At 41.4% G+C, this 16507-nt stretch overlaps 1 protein-coding gene across 2 annotated transcripts; it reads right to left on the bottom strand.

The window, feature by feature from the left end:
* Nucleotides 1-3042: 3042 nt before the first annotated feature.
* Nucleotides 3043-15045, bottom strand: prima1 (proline rich membrane anchor 1). 2 transcript variants are annotated; one of them, XM_077620734.1, is made up of 5 exons: nt 14864-15045; nt 14548-14769; nt 12953-13094; nt 9903-10035; nt 3043-3993 (listed from the first exon to the last, which is right to left on the bottom strand). In XM_077620734.1, the coding sequence occupies exons 2-5, from the start codon at nt 14668-14670 to the stop codon at nt 3894-3896; spliced, it is 498 nt and encodes a 165-aa protein (XP_077476860.1). In that variant the 5' UTR covers nt 14671-14769; nt 14864-15045; the 3' UTR covers nt 3043-3893. The 2 variants fall into 2 exon arrangements, with proteins under 2 accessions (XP_077476860.1, XP_077476861.1); XM_077620735.1 differs by having other exon boundaries at nt 3043-3844; nt 3917-3993; nt 14548-15045.
* Nucleotides 15046-16507: the final 1462 nt, after the last annotated feature.

Genomic DNA, 16507 nt, shown 5'->3' on the forward strand with positions numbered 1-16507 from the left:
TTTTTAAGAAAAACTGCCTTACTATACATGGTCATTTTTGAATAAAAAGTGCCTTACTATACATGGGTGTTTTTTAAGAAAAAGTGCCTTACTATACATGGTCGTTTTTTAAGAAAAAATGCCTTACTATACATGGTCATTTTTAAGAAAAAATGCCTTACTATACATAGTCGTTTTTTAAGAAAAAAATGACTTACTATACATGGTCATTTTTAAGAAAAAATGCCTTGCAATACATGGTCATTCTTATAAGAAAAATGTCTTATATACATGCTCATTTTTAAAAGAAAGGACTCAATCCCATCATTTATTTTCTGAGCTAATGAGCCCTACCAGCTTCCCATAATTCCATGGACTCACCCATTAATTTGCCCCACCATTTTTGAGTGATAACTTGGAGGAAATGGGATTTGATCCCAGTACCTTTCATATGGTGAATGGATGCTCTACAATCTGAGCTAACAATTCCTCCCACCTCCTTGCTATAGCATGGACTGGCCCACTACTTTTCAATTTGACCTGAAAAATGAAAATTGGAAGATGCAGGCATTGAACCCACAACCTCCTGCATTCTAAGCATGCACTCTACCATATGAGCCACAAAGACACCCACTTCTTTACCATATTAAGGACTGGCCCACTACTTTTCTATTTGACCTGTAAAATTAGAAATTGGAAGATGCGGGCATCAATCCAACTACCTCCCATATTTCAAGCAAGGACTCTACCATATGAGTTAAGAACCCACCCACCTCATATCATACCATGGACTGGCTCACTATTTTTCAGTTTTTCTGTTCGAGCTGAAAAGTGAGAAATTGTAAGATGGAGGAATTGATCCAACAACCTCTTGCATTCTAAGCCAGCACACTACCATATGAGCTAAGAGTTGAGCCCTCTTAGGTAACCTTGCTTTGGTGTCTCAGTTTTCTACATTAGTCCTATCCAAACTACGGCTCGCAAGCCACCCATGACCCCCTGGTCTGTGTTCATTGGCCCAAAGAAAATGATGAAAATATCATTAATTTTGGGCGAAAAAATCTTAAAACCAGTTTACACACATGCGATCAATAGTTAACCTCCAAATGATCAATTTTTCTCAAGTTTTTAAGATGATTTTCCTCCCAAATTGCAGAAAAATGTGCAAATCATAAATGTAACAATTTGAAATAACCCCATAAATTCACTGTAGCTTTGCCACCGACTGGTCGGTGTCTACGTGACCTGCCCATTTGCCTGCTTTGTGTCATAGCAGGCTGGAAAAGGTCTGTTAATGGCACTTCATTAAAGATGCAGCGCGTGAGACAGACTTAGCACATGCCCGCTCTAACCTAGCTCTAACACCCCCCCCCCAGACCCGCACCACACAGAGCACACTGGGTGCGGGCTAAATATAACAGCTCCTTTTCAATACCCCCCATAGTGCAACAGCAGTGATGTCCTTTAAACACAATAAAAGCTAAAAAGCTCTGTTAATATGTACACTTTTATTTACAAAACTCAGCCAGGATACCAACGTATGTATGCACATTGTTCTCTCTGTTTTTTGTAATGCATAAAGTGTGTGAGTTTGGAGTATCCACTGCCATATGTACATGAATGGCTTGTTCCATCAACATGACAACATGAACAAGTCTAAAAACGGTAGCGGCGTTCCCAATTATGAATGAATTAACAGTCCGGAAGGCAGATATTTAAATAGCAATATTTACATTCATGCATCAGGCACGTCTCCCGCCTACAGTTGAGTGATGTTAGATGTTAGAAGGGTGCTTGTTGGAGACTACCTGCGCACGTTTAAATGCAAGCTCGTCCTTTTCAACAAATTAGCCAATAACTATGCTCAACTGACTGCCTTGTGAGCATTTTGCACGCACAGAATTAAAGTGGGAAAAACAATGCGGAGCTGCAGTGAGTGATGCGACAGTCTAGATTTTGTTGTGTTATTTCAGAGGGGAATTAGAGGACACACACACACACACAAACACACACAGCGGTGCAACCTGATCTCTGACTATTCGCCAAGTGTCTTGTCACCATGTCAGCCTACTGGTTTCTATGGTGATGGTTGACCAGTCGTTAGTGACAAGATTACAAAGATTGTCAAATCCATTTTGAAAATCTTTGTATATTTATAAATTATATAATAGTTCACTTTTATAGTAATAATTGGAATCGATTGCATTTCAATTTGACTTATGGGCAGGTTTTGATAGCACTAGATGTCCAATCTATTTGAACTGGGTACAAAGTCATTTAAATTCATGGTGGAAAGATGATTGGACCAAGTGTGTTAACTTTTTCTTGGTTTTTAACTTTTTTTTGTCTCCAAACATAAAACTTCTTATTCATCATGCTCATTAAAAAATAGCATAACTCAAAATCGATTTTACAATTTAAAAAAAAAAACTCGTTTTTATGTTGTGTATTAGTTGGAAAAAAACATTAAAAGCAGACAAATTTGTTGTGAGCAGACATTTTTAAACCCCAAAGCTCTTTTAGCCAATCAAACGCGAGGATTTCAAATCAAATATGTCATGGGGCTCGTTCTACTCTTCTGCCGTGAATTTAAATAGGTTTATCGTTTATAGTAGACGTCAATCCATTTGAACTGGGAAGGTGGGAGCAAATGATCGGCAATAACAGTCTTGTGTATACTTATGTATATTGTATATACAGTTTGTGTATATATGTATAAATAATATACACTAATATATTGTATGTGTGAGTCGATGAAATATGTAGATGCACGTTGACGTCTCTGTCCATTGTGCTGAATTGACAGACTACCGTCGAGTCATCATTTCTTAAAACAATCCAAGCAAAACAAAGTGCACCTTATTGATTCACTCTTAACTAGTTGCTGTCAAATAAGAGCAACATTAGATGAGCTCATCTTTTATTGAGCCTCCCAGGGAAAATTTAAGACATCTTATTCAAAAGATCCAAATGATGGTGAATTTTACTTCTACTTTTTGACCTTTTTTTCCACTGCATTATGAACAGCAATCGAACTGAGTGAAGACTTTTAAGACGACAATGTCACTGAAAATATTGTTTTAACACAGTGGCATTTTGAATCTAGAAAGAGATTATTTCTATTTTTAATTCATCTCAATGGGAAACACATTACCGACAGGTCAGAGGTCCACCGGTGCTGTCCAGGAGGGCATTGAGTTGGACCTTGGAGGCGCCACTGACCTTGGTACTGAAATGACGTTAAAACATAAAAATAGAACAACTCAAGTGTGATGCGGTGCAGAAAGAACTCACATTCACCTAAACATAAAATCTCTGTATATATACCATAGACAATATCTTTTTGGTAGAAAAATAAATCGAGAAAATAAATAGCCGAACCACCAAAGTATATTACAAGGAGTCTTGCGAAGGTGTGGACGTTGTCTCCTTTTGTTTATGTATTTTTTTTTCAAAATATGGGATTTTTTTTAACTTGCATAGTCATATGAATTCACGCCGCCTTCGAGCCAGGAGCGAAATGCGGAACCCCGTCAAAATGGAGGGTGTGTTATGTAAAAAAAGACCAAAGAAAAAGTTGCATTCTCTGTAAAAAGTGCATGCACGTTACTTCTTGCGTGTGATGGCTTGGCTCGGCCCAAAATGGCGCCGCGGGGCCGCTCTATCGTCCGCGCTTCTACCGCACGCGTGAAAAGTGCGTGAGGTCGTGGCAGACTGGCCCATTGTAGGCGACGCCCACTCTCGCCGGGATCTTTTTCATCCTCACTTGCCTTTGTGGCTTTTCCCGGCGTCTCGGCTCGCCGGCTCCGGCAAAAACCAGGTGGCGTTCTGGGCCGGAAGGGTCACTGAGGAACAGGGATGGGGGCTAAAAGACGGAGGATGCTGTCACTTCCTGCTCCAAGCTGGAGTGGAGTCTATAGCACAGTGTTGTTTGTACCCATGGCCTTCTTGTTGCGGATGCTCATGGCGTATTCCCCGCGACTTGTCCCGTTCTCTTCCTTACGTAGCGGTTTCCTGGGAAAATGGTCGAAAAGAGTCATTATTAATTAATTTTGGAGGACTAGTTAGCACAATAGGTTGACACACTGGCTCCCATTGGAGAAAGATTGTACTGGACATAATGCAACTGCTGCTTGCACTTTTATGATCACAAATAATTAAACAATTCCAATCATACTTGACCTTTTGGGATCCCGTCAATCAAACAATTGACACCCACCCACAAAGGTTTATGACTGGACCTCCAAGACCCTTGAGCAGGGGTATCAAACGTAATAACAAATCTGGTGGTTGACGTTTTCAACAAATATCAGCAACGGTTTCCAAAAACAAACTTGGCAAATGCCATCCTTTGAACCATCAACATTTCATATCGCATCCCTCATCAACTAAAGGCCACGCCATTAAAAAAAACGGACTTTGGAGTCACCCGGCACGCTGATTAGATTTCCTCAACGATTCTTTCTAATAAGATGGGTGTTCAAAGGTCACGATTGCAGGAAGGGAAAGACATTGCAATGCCGTTGTGAAGCAAAATGACCTCCTCTTTCCTCCATGTCGTGCGACCGTCTAAACAAGCAAAGTAGCTCCTGGTGCAAAACTAAAAATGGGACAAATTGAAGGCTGCTATCATTCAATGAAGCCTCTTTCATCCACTCCTCTGCGCTTTTGTGCTTATTATATTTGTCCAGTGTTGTGTGCCTTGCGGGGCGACCCCCTCCACTGGCCTGCTTTATATAACTCCACAGACACATGTGAATACAGTTCGTACAGTCATTGTCCCACGTACAGTGTCCTCTCCAACGCAGGAGGAGCCTTGAGCGACATCTTGTCTTTCAAAAGCAAACGACTGGTCGCTAAGACTTTGACCGCGCCTTCTAAGACCGGGCTGGACCCGATGTGCACTTAAGATCCTGCCTGACACGGTAAAGAATGAAGTTGTGCTCCTTCGAGTTTTTTTTTAGGTTAGAGGATTCATGGAAACGAGTACATGGTCGTGGATTGCATGTTTTTTTTAAATTAACCTGTTGCTCAGTGTACATCACATGTGTCAAAGTGGCGGCCCAGGGGCCAAATCTGGCCCGCCGCATCATTTTGTGTGGCCCGGGAAACTAAATCACGAGTGCTGACTTTCTGTTTTAGGATCAAATTAAAATGAAGAGTTTAGATGTATATTAAATTTCCTGATTTTTCCCCTTTTAAATCAATAATTGTAATTTTTTAATCCATTATTTCTGTGTTTTTAGTTCAAAAATCATTTTGTAAAGTCTAAAAATATATTTAAAAAAAGCTTTAAATAAACATTGTTTTAGATCTATAAAAACTGAATATCCAGGGATTTTAATTCAGTTCTTTCAATCCATTTATAAAAAAAAATCTAAATATTATATCTAAAATAGTCCGGCCTGCATGAAATCAAGTTGACGTTAATGTGGCCCACGAACCAACCTGAGTCTGACACCCTTGTTGTACATTATTTCATCATAAAGTTACCGAACCCCCCCGATTTGACATCTTACGATTAGCTTGGAACAACATTTTTATGGTGGTAGGCCAAGTCCTCTGCACACACTCAGTCAGCTTGAAAGCTCTCTTGCTGTCAAGGGGATTTGTCAGCCCTCGTTTTTCAGTTTGCCCCCATCCTCGGATGTAAATTTGATTTTGCCACACCTGTAAAAGTATTATGTCATTTGGCACGGTATGGGCTGTCATGGGCTCCGCCACTCACATACACGAGACAACTCCCCAGGATTGCTGCTCCACTGTCTAGTCCAGAAGAGAACTTTCATCACCCAACTAAGTGACTGTGTCACCCTAACAATCAGTCATAAACGGTTCTAGAGCAATTTGCATATCAGTTGCGTGTGAGTTCATTTATTTTTCAATAGGATTTCCACATTAAAAAAACAAGAATGATCTAAACTAAGGCAGAGCTAAAATAGGAACAATCCAAAATTCCAAATTGCAATCAATAAAACACTGTCAAAACAAACCATTGCAATGCCCCTCTAAATAAACAATAAATCGAAGCATCAAAACGAGCTGATTTACTCCATTTAACCAAATAATCAGATTTAATTGTGTGTAACTTAGTAATAATTGTTTGACCTAGTTCAACCGCGGAACTAGTTAGTTTGCTAACTATGCCTATCACCGATTATATTCCCTAAATGTCCTAATTTTCCAAAGGGTTTGTTGGCATTCTTTATATTCTCAGGTAAAACCTACTTTGTTTTATTCATAATGAATATTTTGGAACACAAAGGATTTTGGCATAGCGTGAAGTACATGATAGATGGGTGGGAGTTAAACTCCCACTAACGACATTGCCCAAGGCCGCTGGACAGCACCGAGCCTTTTTTGGGGCGCCGATGGACCCGCTCCAAGGTTTCAATAATGGATGCCAAGCTGTTGACAGGTGGCAGGTGGCAACACCGCACTTCATATGTTAGATGAATATTTTATAGGAAAGCTGTGCAATCACAGCACACGGTCCCGTTTGAAGTTTTGGCTTGTCATGAAATGAGGACACGTGATCCCATGTTTCCAATTACCATCTGGAAATCAGAGGAACGTTCGCAATGGAGGTTGACCAAAAGACAAAAAAAGAGGCCAAATCAGGAAATGTGACGTTAGGAGCCACCTAAGTCCACATTTAACAAGTTTCTTGGATGTACTGCACCGCCCTGGAATGGGTCGGGAGCAGCTGCGGAGTAATATCGGCTTTTAGACAAGCCTCCCGGAGCGCTAAGTGATTAGGAAAAGCATCTCGCTCCATTAGCACGTCGGGCTGAGCTTTGTTTATTTTGGCTTTCTGGGTTGGCAGACAGCCGGGAGGGAGAGCGGCTTCACGTCTTTTGCCACGGCAACACCGAGAGGCAGCATGTGTCTGATCCTCTTCTTTATGCTTGCGCACACACACCAGCCTCCCTGCTGTTCCTACTGCTGCCCTTGTGGGGTCTCAATAGAATACAAGAGTGGGGAAGTGTCTTTTCTTCGCCTTGTTTTGCCTCCGATCGGGCCCGAGTGCTCGTGACAGATGAGTGACAGGCGCAGATGAGGCCAAAAAAAGAAAAGGGCAGCGGGATTGTGGCCCGCCGTCAGCTTTTCTCACCTCCTCGGCTTATTCCGAGGATTTTATTTGGCAGGGTCTGAAGCGCTGAGGGCCTGGGGGAATGATATATAACCTAAGGGTGGGACATTGTATCGAAACAGTGATATATCGGGATACTTTTAATTTCCCAAAAGACTCTGGATATGGAATCAAATCATCAATTTCAGTCTAGTCCGGCAAAGTCTACGTCTAGCACCGTAAATGGCACTGAAACCAGAATATTTGTATTCAGTCTTCCTGGTTTTGTAGGCATTTACAGGTCACTTTACGTTCATTTTAAGGCCATTACAGGTCATTTACTGTTGATTTTCCAAACACTTCCTATTTCTTTAGAGTCATTCCTGGGCCTCTTCCTGTTCAGTGACCCACAACCAGAGGAACTATCAAAATATGCATAACCATAAACATAATCAAGACGATTTATTCAATACAATATGACAACAATGGTAGCAAAATTCTACATCGTAGCAAAAATTGATAGCCACATCTACACACCCAAAAAATATCATACAGAACACTCAATTTGACCCCCGGGCCTTGAGTTTGACACCAGTACCTTTGAGGCCAGGGTCCGGCGGTGCCCCTAGATCTCCCCTTAAGATCCGCCACTGTCACCAGCATAGGAACAGAACTCATTCGTCACTCAAGGATGCCCTGTCTAGCAAACACGCACACGTTTGCTGAAAATTTTCCGTCATTTTCCGCCTTTCAAATGTTTAGGACAGGCTAAAATGGCTACCCTATGTTCGGCGTACCCCAAGGATCTCCATCACTTTACGTTACCTTTCCAACTCGTCGCCATTTGTTCTCCCCGAGCTCAGAAATGATGAGGGCAGCCGTGACAAACTCCAACGGAAGCCCATCTATCCTAAGATGGCTCGTCTCTGACAAATGACTGCGTGATTAACTCTGACTGGACCGGCTTTTAAGTGGTGTTTGCGCCCAAGTCTGCACGCAGTCTGGAGCCCGTCGGGGCTTCAGGACACGACCTGCGTTGCGTGCATGTATAAAAGATGTGGCCTGCAACTGAATGACTGCGCAAATTAATTCATAAATAATGACGCGGCTTTAAGGATGGAGCCTGTATTGCAACAACACTTTGCTTCCTCTGCTGCATCAAAAAAAGGTGCCCCCTGGCTACGCAGGGGTGGGGGGGACTGGAAAATTGCCATAATGAATTCCTGAGCCAACCACCCATTATTTCCGCTGCCTGACTTTGCCTATTTGCTGTTTGGAGAAAGCGGGAAGAGAGTTCTGCTGAGGGAGGCTGAATAGACCTCAATAAATAGAATATACAACAAGGAGAATTCATCAGGAGCAAATGAAACAATTCGATGATTTAGCACACACATCTGGATTTATTCTCGCACGGGGGTGTAAGTATGATAAGACGCAGGGTCTGTTTTTGCCATGGGCAATGTGGGCGACTGGCTAGGGTGCAATCTCTTTGGGGGCACACAAGTATTATCCCTCATTTCCACGTCACTTTGGAGTTTACAGAGTAAAGTGTCAGTGCGTCTAGTCTAAAATGGGGCAGTACAATTATTTTCTGACTCTAACGAAGATCTTACAATGACGTACTTAGTAATTTTGCATCACAGAAGAACAGAAAAGTCAAGTTTTAGGTTCAATCTAATCATCCAAAACACAATTTAAGTGTAAAATAGGTGAAAGAGATCTTAAATATCTGCTACAGTAGAAGCACTGAATTCACAAGATGTCAATTATATCTTAAATATTTAATAATTTTAATTTTGTGGTTCAGGGTTTACACATTTTTACATTGGCGTTCATGTGTTGGGGCATTTGTACACTTGTATTGAGTCAAAAAAATGTTACTAAATAGATATCATATGAAAGAAGACCTATGTTTTCATTGAAGTGTGTATTGAATAAAAAAGAAATAACAAATAAGGGTATGTGTGTTCCTAAGGGTTGTCCCCCCACCCAAAATTAGCCAGGACCGCCTCTGCCAAGATGTTTATGGATGGTCGCTCGCATGCACGCAATAAGAAGAGTCTCTTTATTAAATGTCTGCCAACATTAATGCGGAATTCCAAGTACGTGTGTGACACTGAATGGCACACGGATAAATAGGTCTGGCTTTTGCCGCAGGCCAAAACTTCACGCCGCCTTTCCTCTAATAAGCCAAAATGGGGGAAACATTTTCTAACGCGTGGGATTCCTCTTTGCTTTCCCTCTTTACCAGCAAGATGTGAGGTACTCGTGCAAATGGCGTATACTAGGGATGTCCCGATGGCATATTTATGCATGCCAGTCGAGTCCGAGTCACCTGATTTTTTTGGGTCTGCCCATAAGAGGATTATTATCAAAACATAACAGGCCGTAGGTGCTCAGAGAACGAAAAAAAAGCCTATAATAATAAAATAATTAGTGGCAGGGCCAACTAAACTATAAAAACAGTGTGGAAAATACATTGTATCTGTACAAAAACACAAAAGTAGGTCATAAATATAAAATATTCAAATGAAAATAATGAAGTATGTCAGCCTTGGTGTGCCACGTGACAACATATTCTTACAGCGCCGTTTAAATGTGCTCCTTTATCCTCCAAATCTTAGAGTACATCCATTTGGCAAGCTCAAAAGCCTTTATTTGGGCATCTTAAAGAAAGAACTTTTATTTTGCTTGTACAAAGAACCAACATTCAAAAGCAGCCATCAAACATAGATGGAGACTAACCAAAACACGCTTAACTCTCTTCCACTGTTTCCTTCTCTTTTTCACCATTTCTGCCACAATTTCAACCCCAAAACATGTCAGCGTTTTAAAAAAAAGACAAACTAACCTCTTGATAGCCTTGTAGCAAATGATGACAGCCGAGAGAAGGAAAAGCGCCGAGGCACAGCCCACCGTCCCCAGCACGACAAAGTCCATGTCCGTCCACCATGGTCTCACCAAGGGCACCATGGGCTCTGCCACTGGGGAGAAGAAGAGCGGGATCTTGTCAAGAAGAGCCACTTGGCTACGCCGCTTCTTTCATTTGACACTCAATCATATCCATACACACCACACCATCAATCATTTAGCTCCCTTACACTCGCACATTTGATGTGTCCACTCACTGCATCAGCCACTTTGAGTGTGTAGTCCATCAATCCATCCATCCATTCATCCATCCACCCACCCATCCATCCATCCATCCATCCATCCATATATTCACCCATCCATCCATCCACCCATTCATCCATCCATTCATCCATCCATCCATCCACCCATCCATCCATCCATCCATCCATCCATCCATCCATCCATCCATCCATCCATCCATCCATCCATCCATCCATCCATCCACCCATCCATCCACCCATCCATGCATCCATCCATCCATCCATATATTCATCGGATTGGATTATTATAATGCTGATGATTATTGACATTATGCCAATGTAATTGTGGCAACCTACAAACATAGCGATGCTATCATGATAAAATTGTATTTACCAGCATACACAATGTGAGGAGGGCTGTTAAATATTGAATAAAACCCAAGGATGAGAAAAGGGAAGATAGGTTGGACAAGAACATGATAGGGCAGGTTGGGATCATTTCTTGACCAACTCTTTAAAAAATATCCATACTAAGTTTGATGACAGAATAAAGCAGGACACAAACAGATTTTTGTATATTATAGTATGATAAAAGCCTTTTTAGATAACACAGGCAGTGAAAAATGAATTAGTCTCTGGAGTCAACATTACATTTGTTAATTAAGCCCTCGTGAGATTGATTCCATTTTGAGGTAAGGCTCAGCTTTGAAGGAGAAGCCATTTGTAGCATATAAATAAGGTCCCACTTAATGTCCCACTTTTTATCAGCCATGCATATTCATCGCCTTCTAAAGATTACACTTTGAGCACAACTTCAGGCTCAAGATGAAAGAATAGAAGGATAATTAGGTAGTTATACGGATTAAAGTCAGCCTCTACCACCTGAATTATTCATGACGTCTCCACCCTTTTTTAAACAGTCTCGTAAAGGAGTTAAAATGCTTTAAATGGGCCTGCTTGTCGGGTTTTTTTTTCACCAGAAACAATGGTGTCAGAAACTATATTTCGAAAAGTCAAAATGAAGATTAAAATAGTAAATAGGGTAAAGAAAAGATGGGATTTTTAAAAAGTATTGACTTATTTTCAAGTGTTGAGTACTATCATAAAGTCAAACATTCCTATTTCCCGATTTCCAATGTTTTTTATGACTACTTATTTATGTGTGCACTTTATGGTGAAGCTTTAAATTTCATTGTACGTTTATAATAACAATAAAGGCACTCAATTGAAATGACCTCTGTCATGTAATTCATGTGCTAAAAACTGCAATCTTCAAAAACATGAACAAGTGAGCATTCACAGTCGTGAATCGACCTTGACTACAACCATGAAAGGGGGGTCTATGACTCCTCTTTTAATGGGAGACCACTGGTCGGTCATAACACAAACAGCAGCCCATAAAAAAATGTATTTTTTTTTTTTAAACGGTCTGGAGCAGATTGATGAAAACCTTTCCGCTGCTGTCCGCTGATGATGAAGTAGTCATCCCCCCCTGATGTTAAGGGCTCGGGGTGAGTGATTCTAAAGAGTGGCGGTAATAGCTCACAATGGCTGCATCATCAGCAACGCCTGTCGCCCATATTTCAGCGGACTGTTCTTTACGAGGCCTGGGGCCCGTGCACAAATCACGTCGACTTTCAGCGCGCCGACTCGCAGAATATGGGACTTTCGGACACTGAAAAACAGCGACAAGAGTGCCAGCTCGACTTCAAAACAAAAAGTCAGCTGGGGGGGACAAGAACACAGGAAGGACTCAAGTGCAATCACTAAAAATGCTTCAATATTGAAATTATGGACTGGAAACGCCACTATTTTGGAGACCTAGTGACCGATGTACATATAACTATGCAAAAAAAATTAAATCAGCATTTTTTTTAATTTCCAAAATGCGCGTTTACTTACAGATTATATTAGATTTGATTAGATAACGTTGTTCATCCCGTATTCGGGGGGAAAAAGCAAGAGGGTGAGAATACAGACACAGGAAAATACATTTTAGACATAAAGATAGGGTATAAATAAGTTAATAAATAAATAAATAAGCGTGTTGCTGAAAAAAAAAAGAGAAAAAAAAGAAAACATAATAATATATACATGTATGTGTGCGTGTGAGCAACAGCTCACTCACCGTGTATATATGTATATATATGTATATATATATATATATACTTGTATATATATACATATATATGTATATACACACACATATATATATATATATATATATATATATATGCATGTATATATACATGCATATATATATATATATATATATATATAAATATATATATATATATATATATATATATATATATATATATATATATATATATATATATATATATATATATATATACATATACACACATTGGTGCACATATATACACATGGTTGGTCAAAGCCAAGCCAAACCGTAGAAAAAGTTCTTCTTTTTGCAAGAGGCCTTCGGCGCAAACAAACTCAAAGCCTAACGAGCCTTTTCTCTTGATCAAATGACAGCTAATTTAATGAAGTCATCTGTGTTTTAATCAGAGGCGGTCCTTTGGGGGAAACCCTCGCGTGGAGCCAGCGAGCGTGGCGGCCCAGCAGGCTTTCCATCTCGCGGGCAGCTGGGTACTCCCCAAGGTCAGGCCTACTAAATTCAGCATCCTGCCAACTCCCAAACACGACAAAAAAAATAAACTCGAGAGGACGAATGGATCCCATTGCACCAAAAGCCAAACGCGATCTCGCTCTCATAACTTGAGAAAAAAGAGCGTAGCAGAGGAAGTAAGACAGATGTTCTTACCTGTGGTGCCCAGTAGCCGGGGGGGAGGCGGCGGAGGCGGCGGCGGGGGGAGCGGAGGGTATCTTCTACAGTGGCACGCCAGCTGGCACTGTTGGCTAACTTTCTCCGCCGCACTCTGCGAGCATGACCTCTGGAGTTCGCCCTTTGTTTGCAATTGCAAGACACGGAAAGAAAAAAAAGACTGAGATGGCATCCTCATAATGCAAGATGCACGTACACACGCACGCTCAGATGTACTCAACATTCCCTCCACGCTCCTCCCGCTGGTGTTGTGACTGGCTCACGCAGAATAGTAACGCATCTCCAGCTGCAATCCCCGTAAGGAGCCACCCGCCCACCGACAGAGTGGGCAGCAGGCCGCCCCGAGGGGCGCGAGTGGGCGGAAACTCGAGCGGATCGCATTACACGTGAACCCTGCAAACGCTGCATGTGTGTGTGTGTGTGTGTGTGTGTGTGTGTGTGTGTGTGTGTGTGTGTGTGTGTGTGTGTGTGTGTGTGTATGTGTGAGCAACAGCTCACTCACCGTTATCTGTAGGCAGCAGCGTGGAGGCACAGGTTACTCGACTTAGCATACGCCAGCTTATGGCTTGTGCACAAATCCCGCTCAGAACCACCAATAGCGCGTTCTCACTAGTGTTTGGATGGGATTTGCGTGCCAGGGGCGTGTCAACAACCTGTCGTATTTTTCTGACTATAAGCCAAAGAATACACAATGAAGAGGAAATAAATCTATAGAAGTCGCATTTTTGGGAGGGCCATTTTTTATATGATCAGAAACCAAGAAGAAAATTAACAATAGTAAAATAGAGAACAACAGGCTAAATATGTATCCGTTAACATAACAGTAATTATAGCCTTTTAAAAAAACAGGTTCTTGGTGGTCAGGGAAAAAAAACATATATAAGTTACACTTCAGTATTAGTCGCAAACTATGAAAAAAGTGCCACTTATAGTCCGGAAAATATGGTAAGTTTTGTGTATTTACAAAAAAATGATTCATTCGAGATTCTTAGTCGTTGTTTTTTGTTTTATTTTGTCTTAAAATAACCTATTGTTATTGTGTTTTAGTGGTGTAGAATTGCAGTCGAAGTGATTTTAGTATTTTGCTGACAACGGGAATGTGATAGTATTAGTTTTGACCCGAGGTGAATGATCCTGTTGTCAATATTTTGGCAAGATGATTTGAGCATTGAGACAGGCAGGCAGAAGCCTTGGTAACATTCCTCTTTGACGCAAATCAAATAAGAAGTCTGTCGTTGTGGCGATGTTCCAGTGGCCTGGAATTATACTGAACCGAGCGGAGAGCTGCTCTTAATCGTTTTGACCGAAGGGTCAATGTACCCTTTGGAAATATGGCACGTTAAACAACACGTTTATTGCTGATAGAGGGAAATTGGACTGTTTTTTTTTTTGCGGATAAAAGCAAGTCAGAAAAATAATGTCATTATTATACAGTGGAAGACTAAGCCGAATTTTAGCAGTAAATCTGAGCTGAAAAAGAAGATGATGACTCGCCCAATAAAGAAGTGGCAAGTGGACAAGAGTAGTTTGAGAGATGAAAAATGAGGCAAATAAGCAAAAGTGTTGCGTGTTACCTGGCACGAGAGTATGAGCAGCGAGAGAAGGCAGTGCGCGAAGAGGAGAGGCCAACAACTTAAAGTGAAGGGCGTGAGATCTTGGAGCGACATTCCCGTCGGCGATGCGATCGGATGCGGCATCCATACAGCGTCAAGTCTTCGGGACACCACCTTCCTCCTCTTCTTCCTCTTCTTCTTCTTCCTCCTCCTCCTCCTGCTGCTTCTCCTCCTCCGCCGATCCTAGTCCAAATCGGCGGCGACGCAATAATATCGGTGTCGACAGCGTAGGACGGAGCGAGGCAGCGGGATGAGGAGCGGCGAATCACCCACATACATCCACATCCACATCTCTAAAGTTGCGCTCTCCCCTCCAGCTCCATTCCACTTGCTCTTCTTCTTCTTCTTGTTGTTGTTCTTTCCTTTTTGTTTGGCTGCTGGGATGCCAGTCGCGCTTCTTCACGTGATGATGATGCCCTCCTCGGTTGCCAGCGGGAGTGCAAATGGGACACTCCAGCCCTGGAAGTTGAAGGCGAGAGAGAGAGAGAGAGAGAGAGAAAGAAAGAGGCAGAGAGAGAGGAAGGGAGAGAGAGGGAGAGAGAGGGGGGGCAGAGAGAGAGAGAGAGAAAGAGAGAGATTGTGTTAGGGATGTCCCAAAATGATCATGTGATCGGAAATCGGCCGGTCGTGTTAAAAAGGTTTTTTTTTAAAGCTATTTATTCATTTTTATGTATTCATGTATAGCAGGGGTGTCAGACGCTTTAACGTCAACTTGATTTCACGTGGGCCGGACCATTTTAGATATAATATTTAGATTTTTTTTAATAAATGGATTAAAAGACCTGAATATTCCGGTTTTTATAGATCTAAAACAATGTTTATTTTAGCTTTTTACATATATATTTTTGGATTTTCCAAAATGATTTTTGAACTAAAAACACAGAAAAAATGATTAAAAAATTACAATTATTGATTTAAAAGGGGGAAAATCAGGAAATGTAATATACATCTATACTCTTCATTTTAATTTGATCCTAAAACAGAAAGTCGGCACTCATGATTTACTTTCCCGGGCCACACAAAATGATGCAGTGGGCCAGATTTAGCCCCCGGGCCACCACTTTAACACATGTGATGTATAGGTTGCCATTGACAATGTAGTCAAATTGAATTGCACGCCCATCAGTGAATCATGACCACTAATTTCCTATGCAAAATGGATGATATTGTTAACTTTAGCTCTCAATGAGTTAGTTATTTTTATACATGTATTAAGGTATTTTTCGGAAAAGAAGTCACATACTATTTTAGGTAGGGTGATTTTTTTTATTGGATTAGAAACCGAGAACATTAAAAATAGTTAAATGGAGAACTAGTGGCTCTATTTCCCTTGTGTGACCCAGGTGTTTGAGATTGTCATCAACCTTCGTCTGTGTATTTAAACCCCGTTTAGATTGCCTTTTGTTGGTGTACATCTCCCCAAAAACATATTCAAGTCACACTTGAGTATTAGTCAAACTAGAAAAAAAAGTGGGACTTCTAGTCCGGAAAAATACAGTATATATGAGTTCCCAAATATACAGTACTCCGTTATCATTATACGACTGCACTCCATATACTGTACTCCAATACTTTTGCATTCCCGGAGGAATCGTCTTGTTGCGTAACAGTTATGAACGGTTATGAAATAATGCCAAGGCCGTGCAGTGTACGCGACTTTCACGGCCAACTGGCAGTGAGAATCAAATCTCGTGTGCCCATTGTTGTGAGTTGGCTGACACAAGAGCTGGTGGAGAGGCCACGGATCGTGACCGCCGACGATATTTTGCCGTAAAACGCACACATTTTCCTGTAGTCATGATCTCACTATCCTGGTTCTACCGACCTCTTATCAAAATGACGTCCAATCCGTTTTGAAGTGGGAGGGTGGCAGTGAATGAATGTTTGTTCATTCGCTGCCATCCCTCCCAGGTCAAATAGA

Source organism: Stigmatopora argus, chromosome 15 (genome assembly GCF_051989625.1).
Source record: "Stigmatopora argus isolate UIUO_Sarg chromosome 15, RoL_Sarg_1.0, whole genome shotgun sequence".
NCBI classification, from domain to species: domain Eukaryota; kingdom Metazoa; phylum Chordata; class Actinopteri; order Syngnathiformes; family Syngnathidae; genus Stigmatopora; species Stigmatopora argus.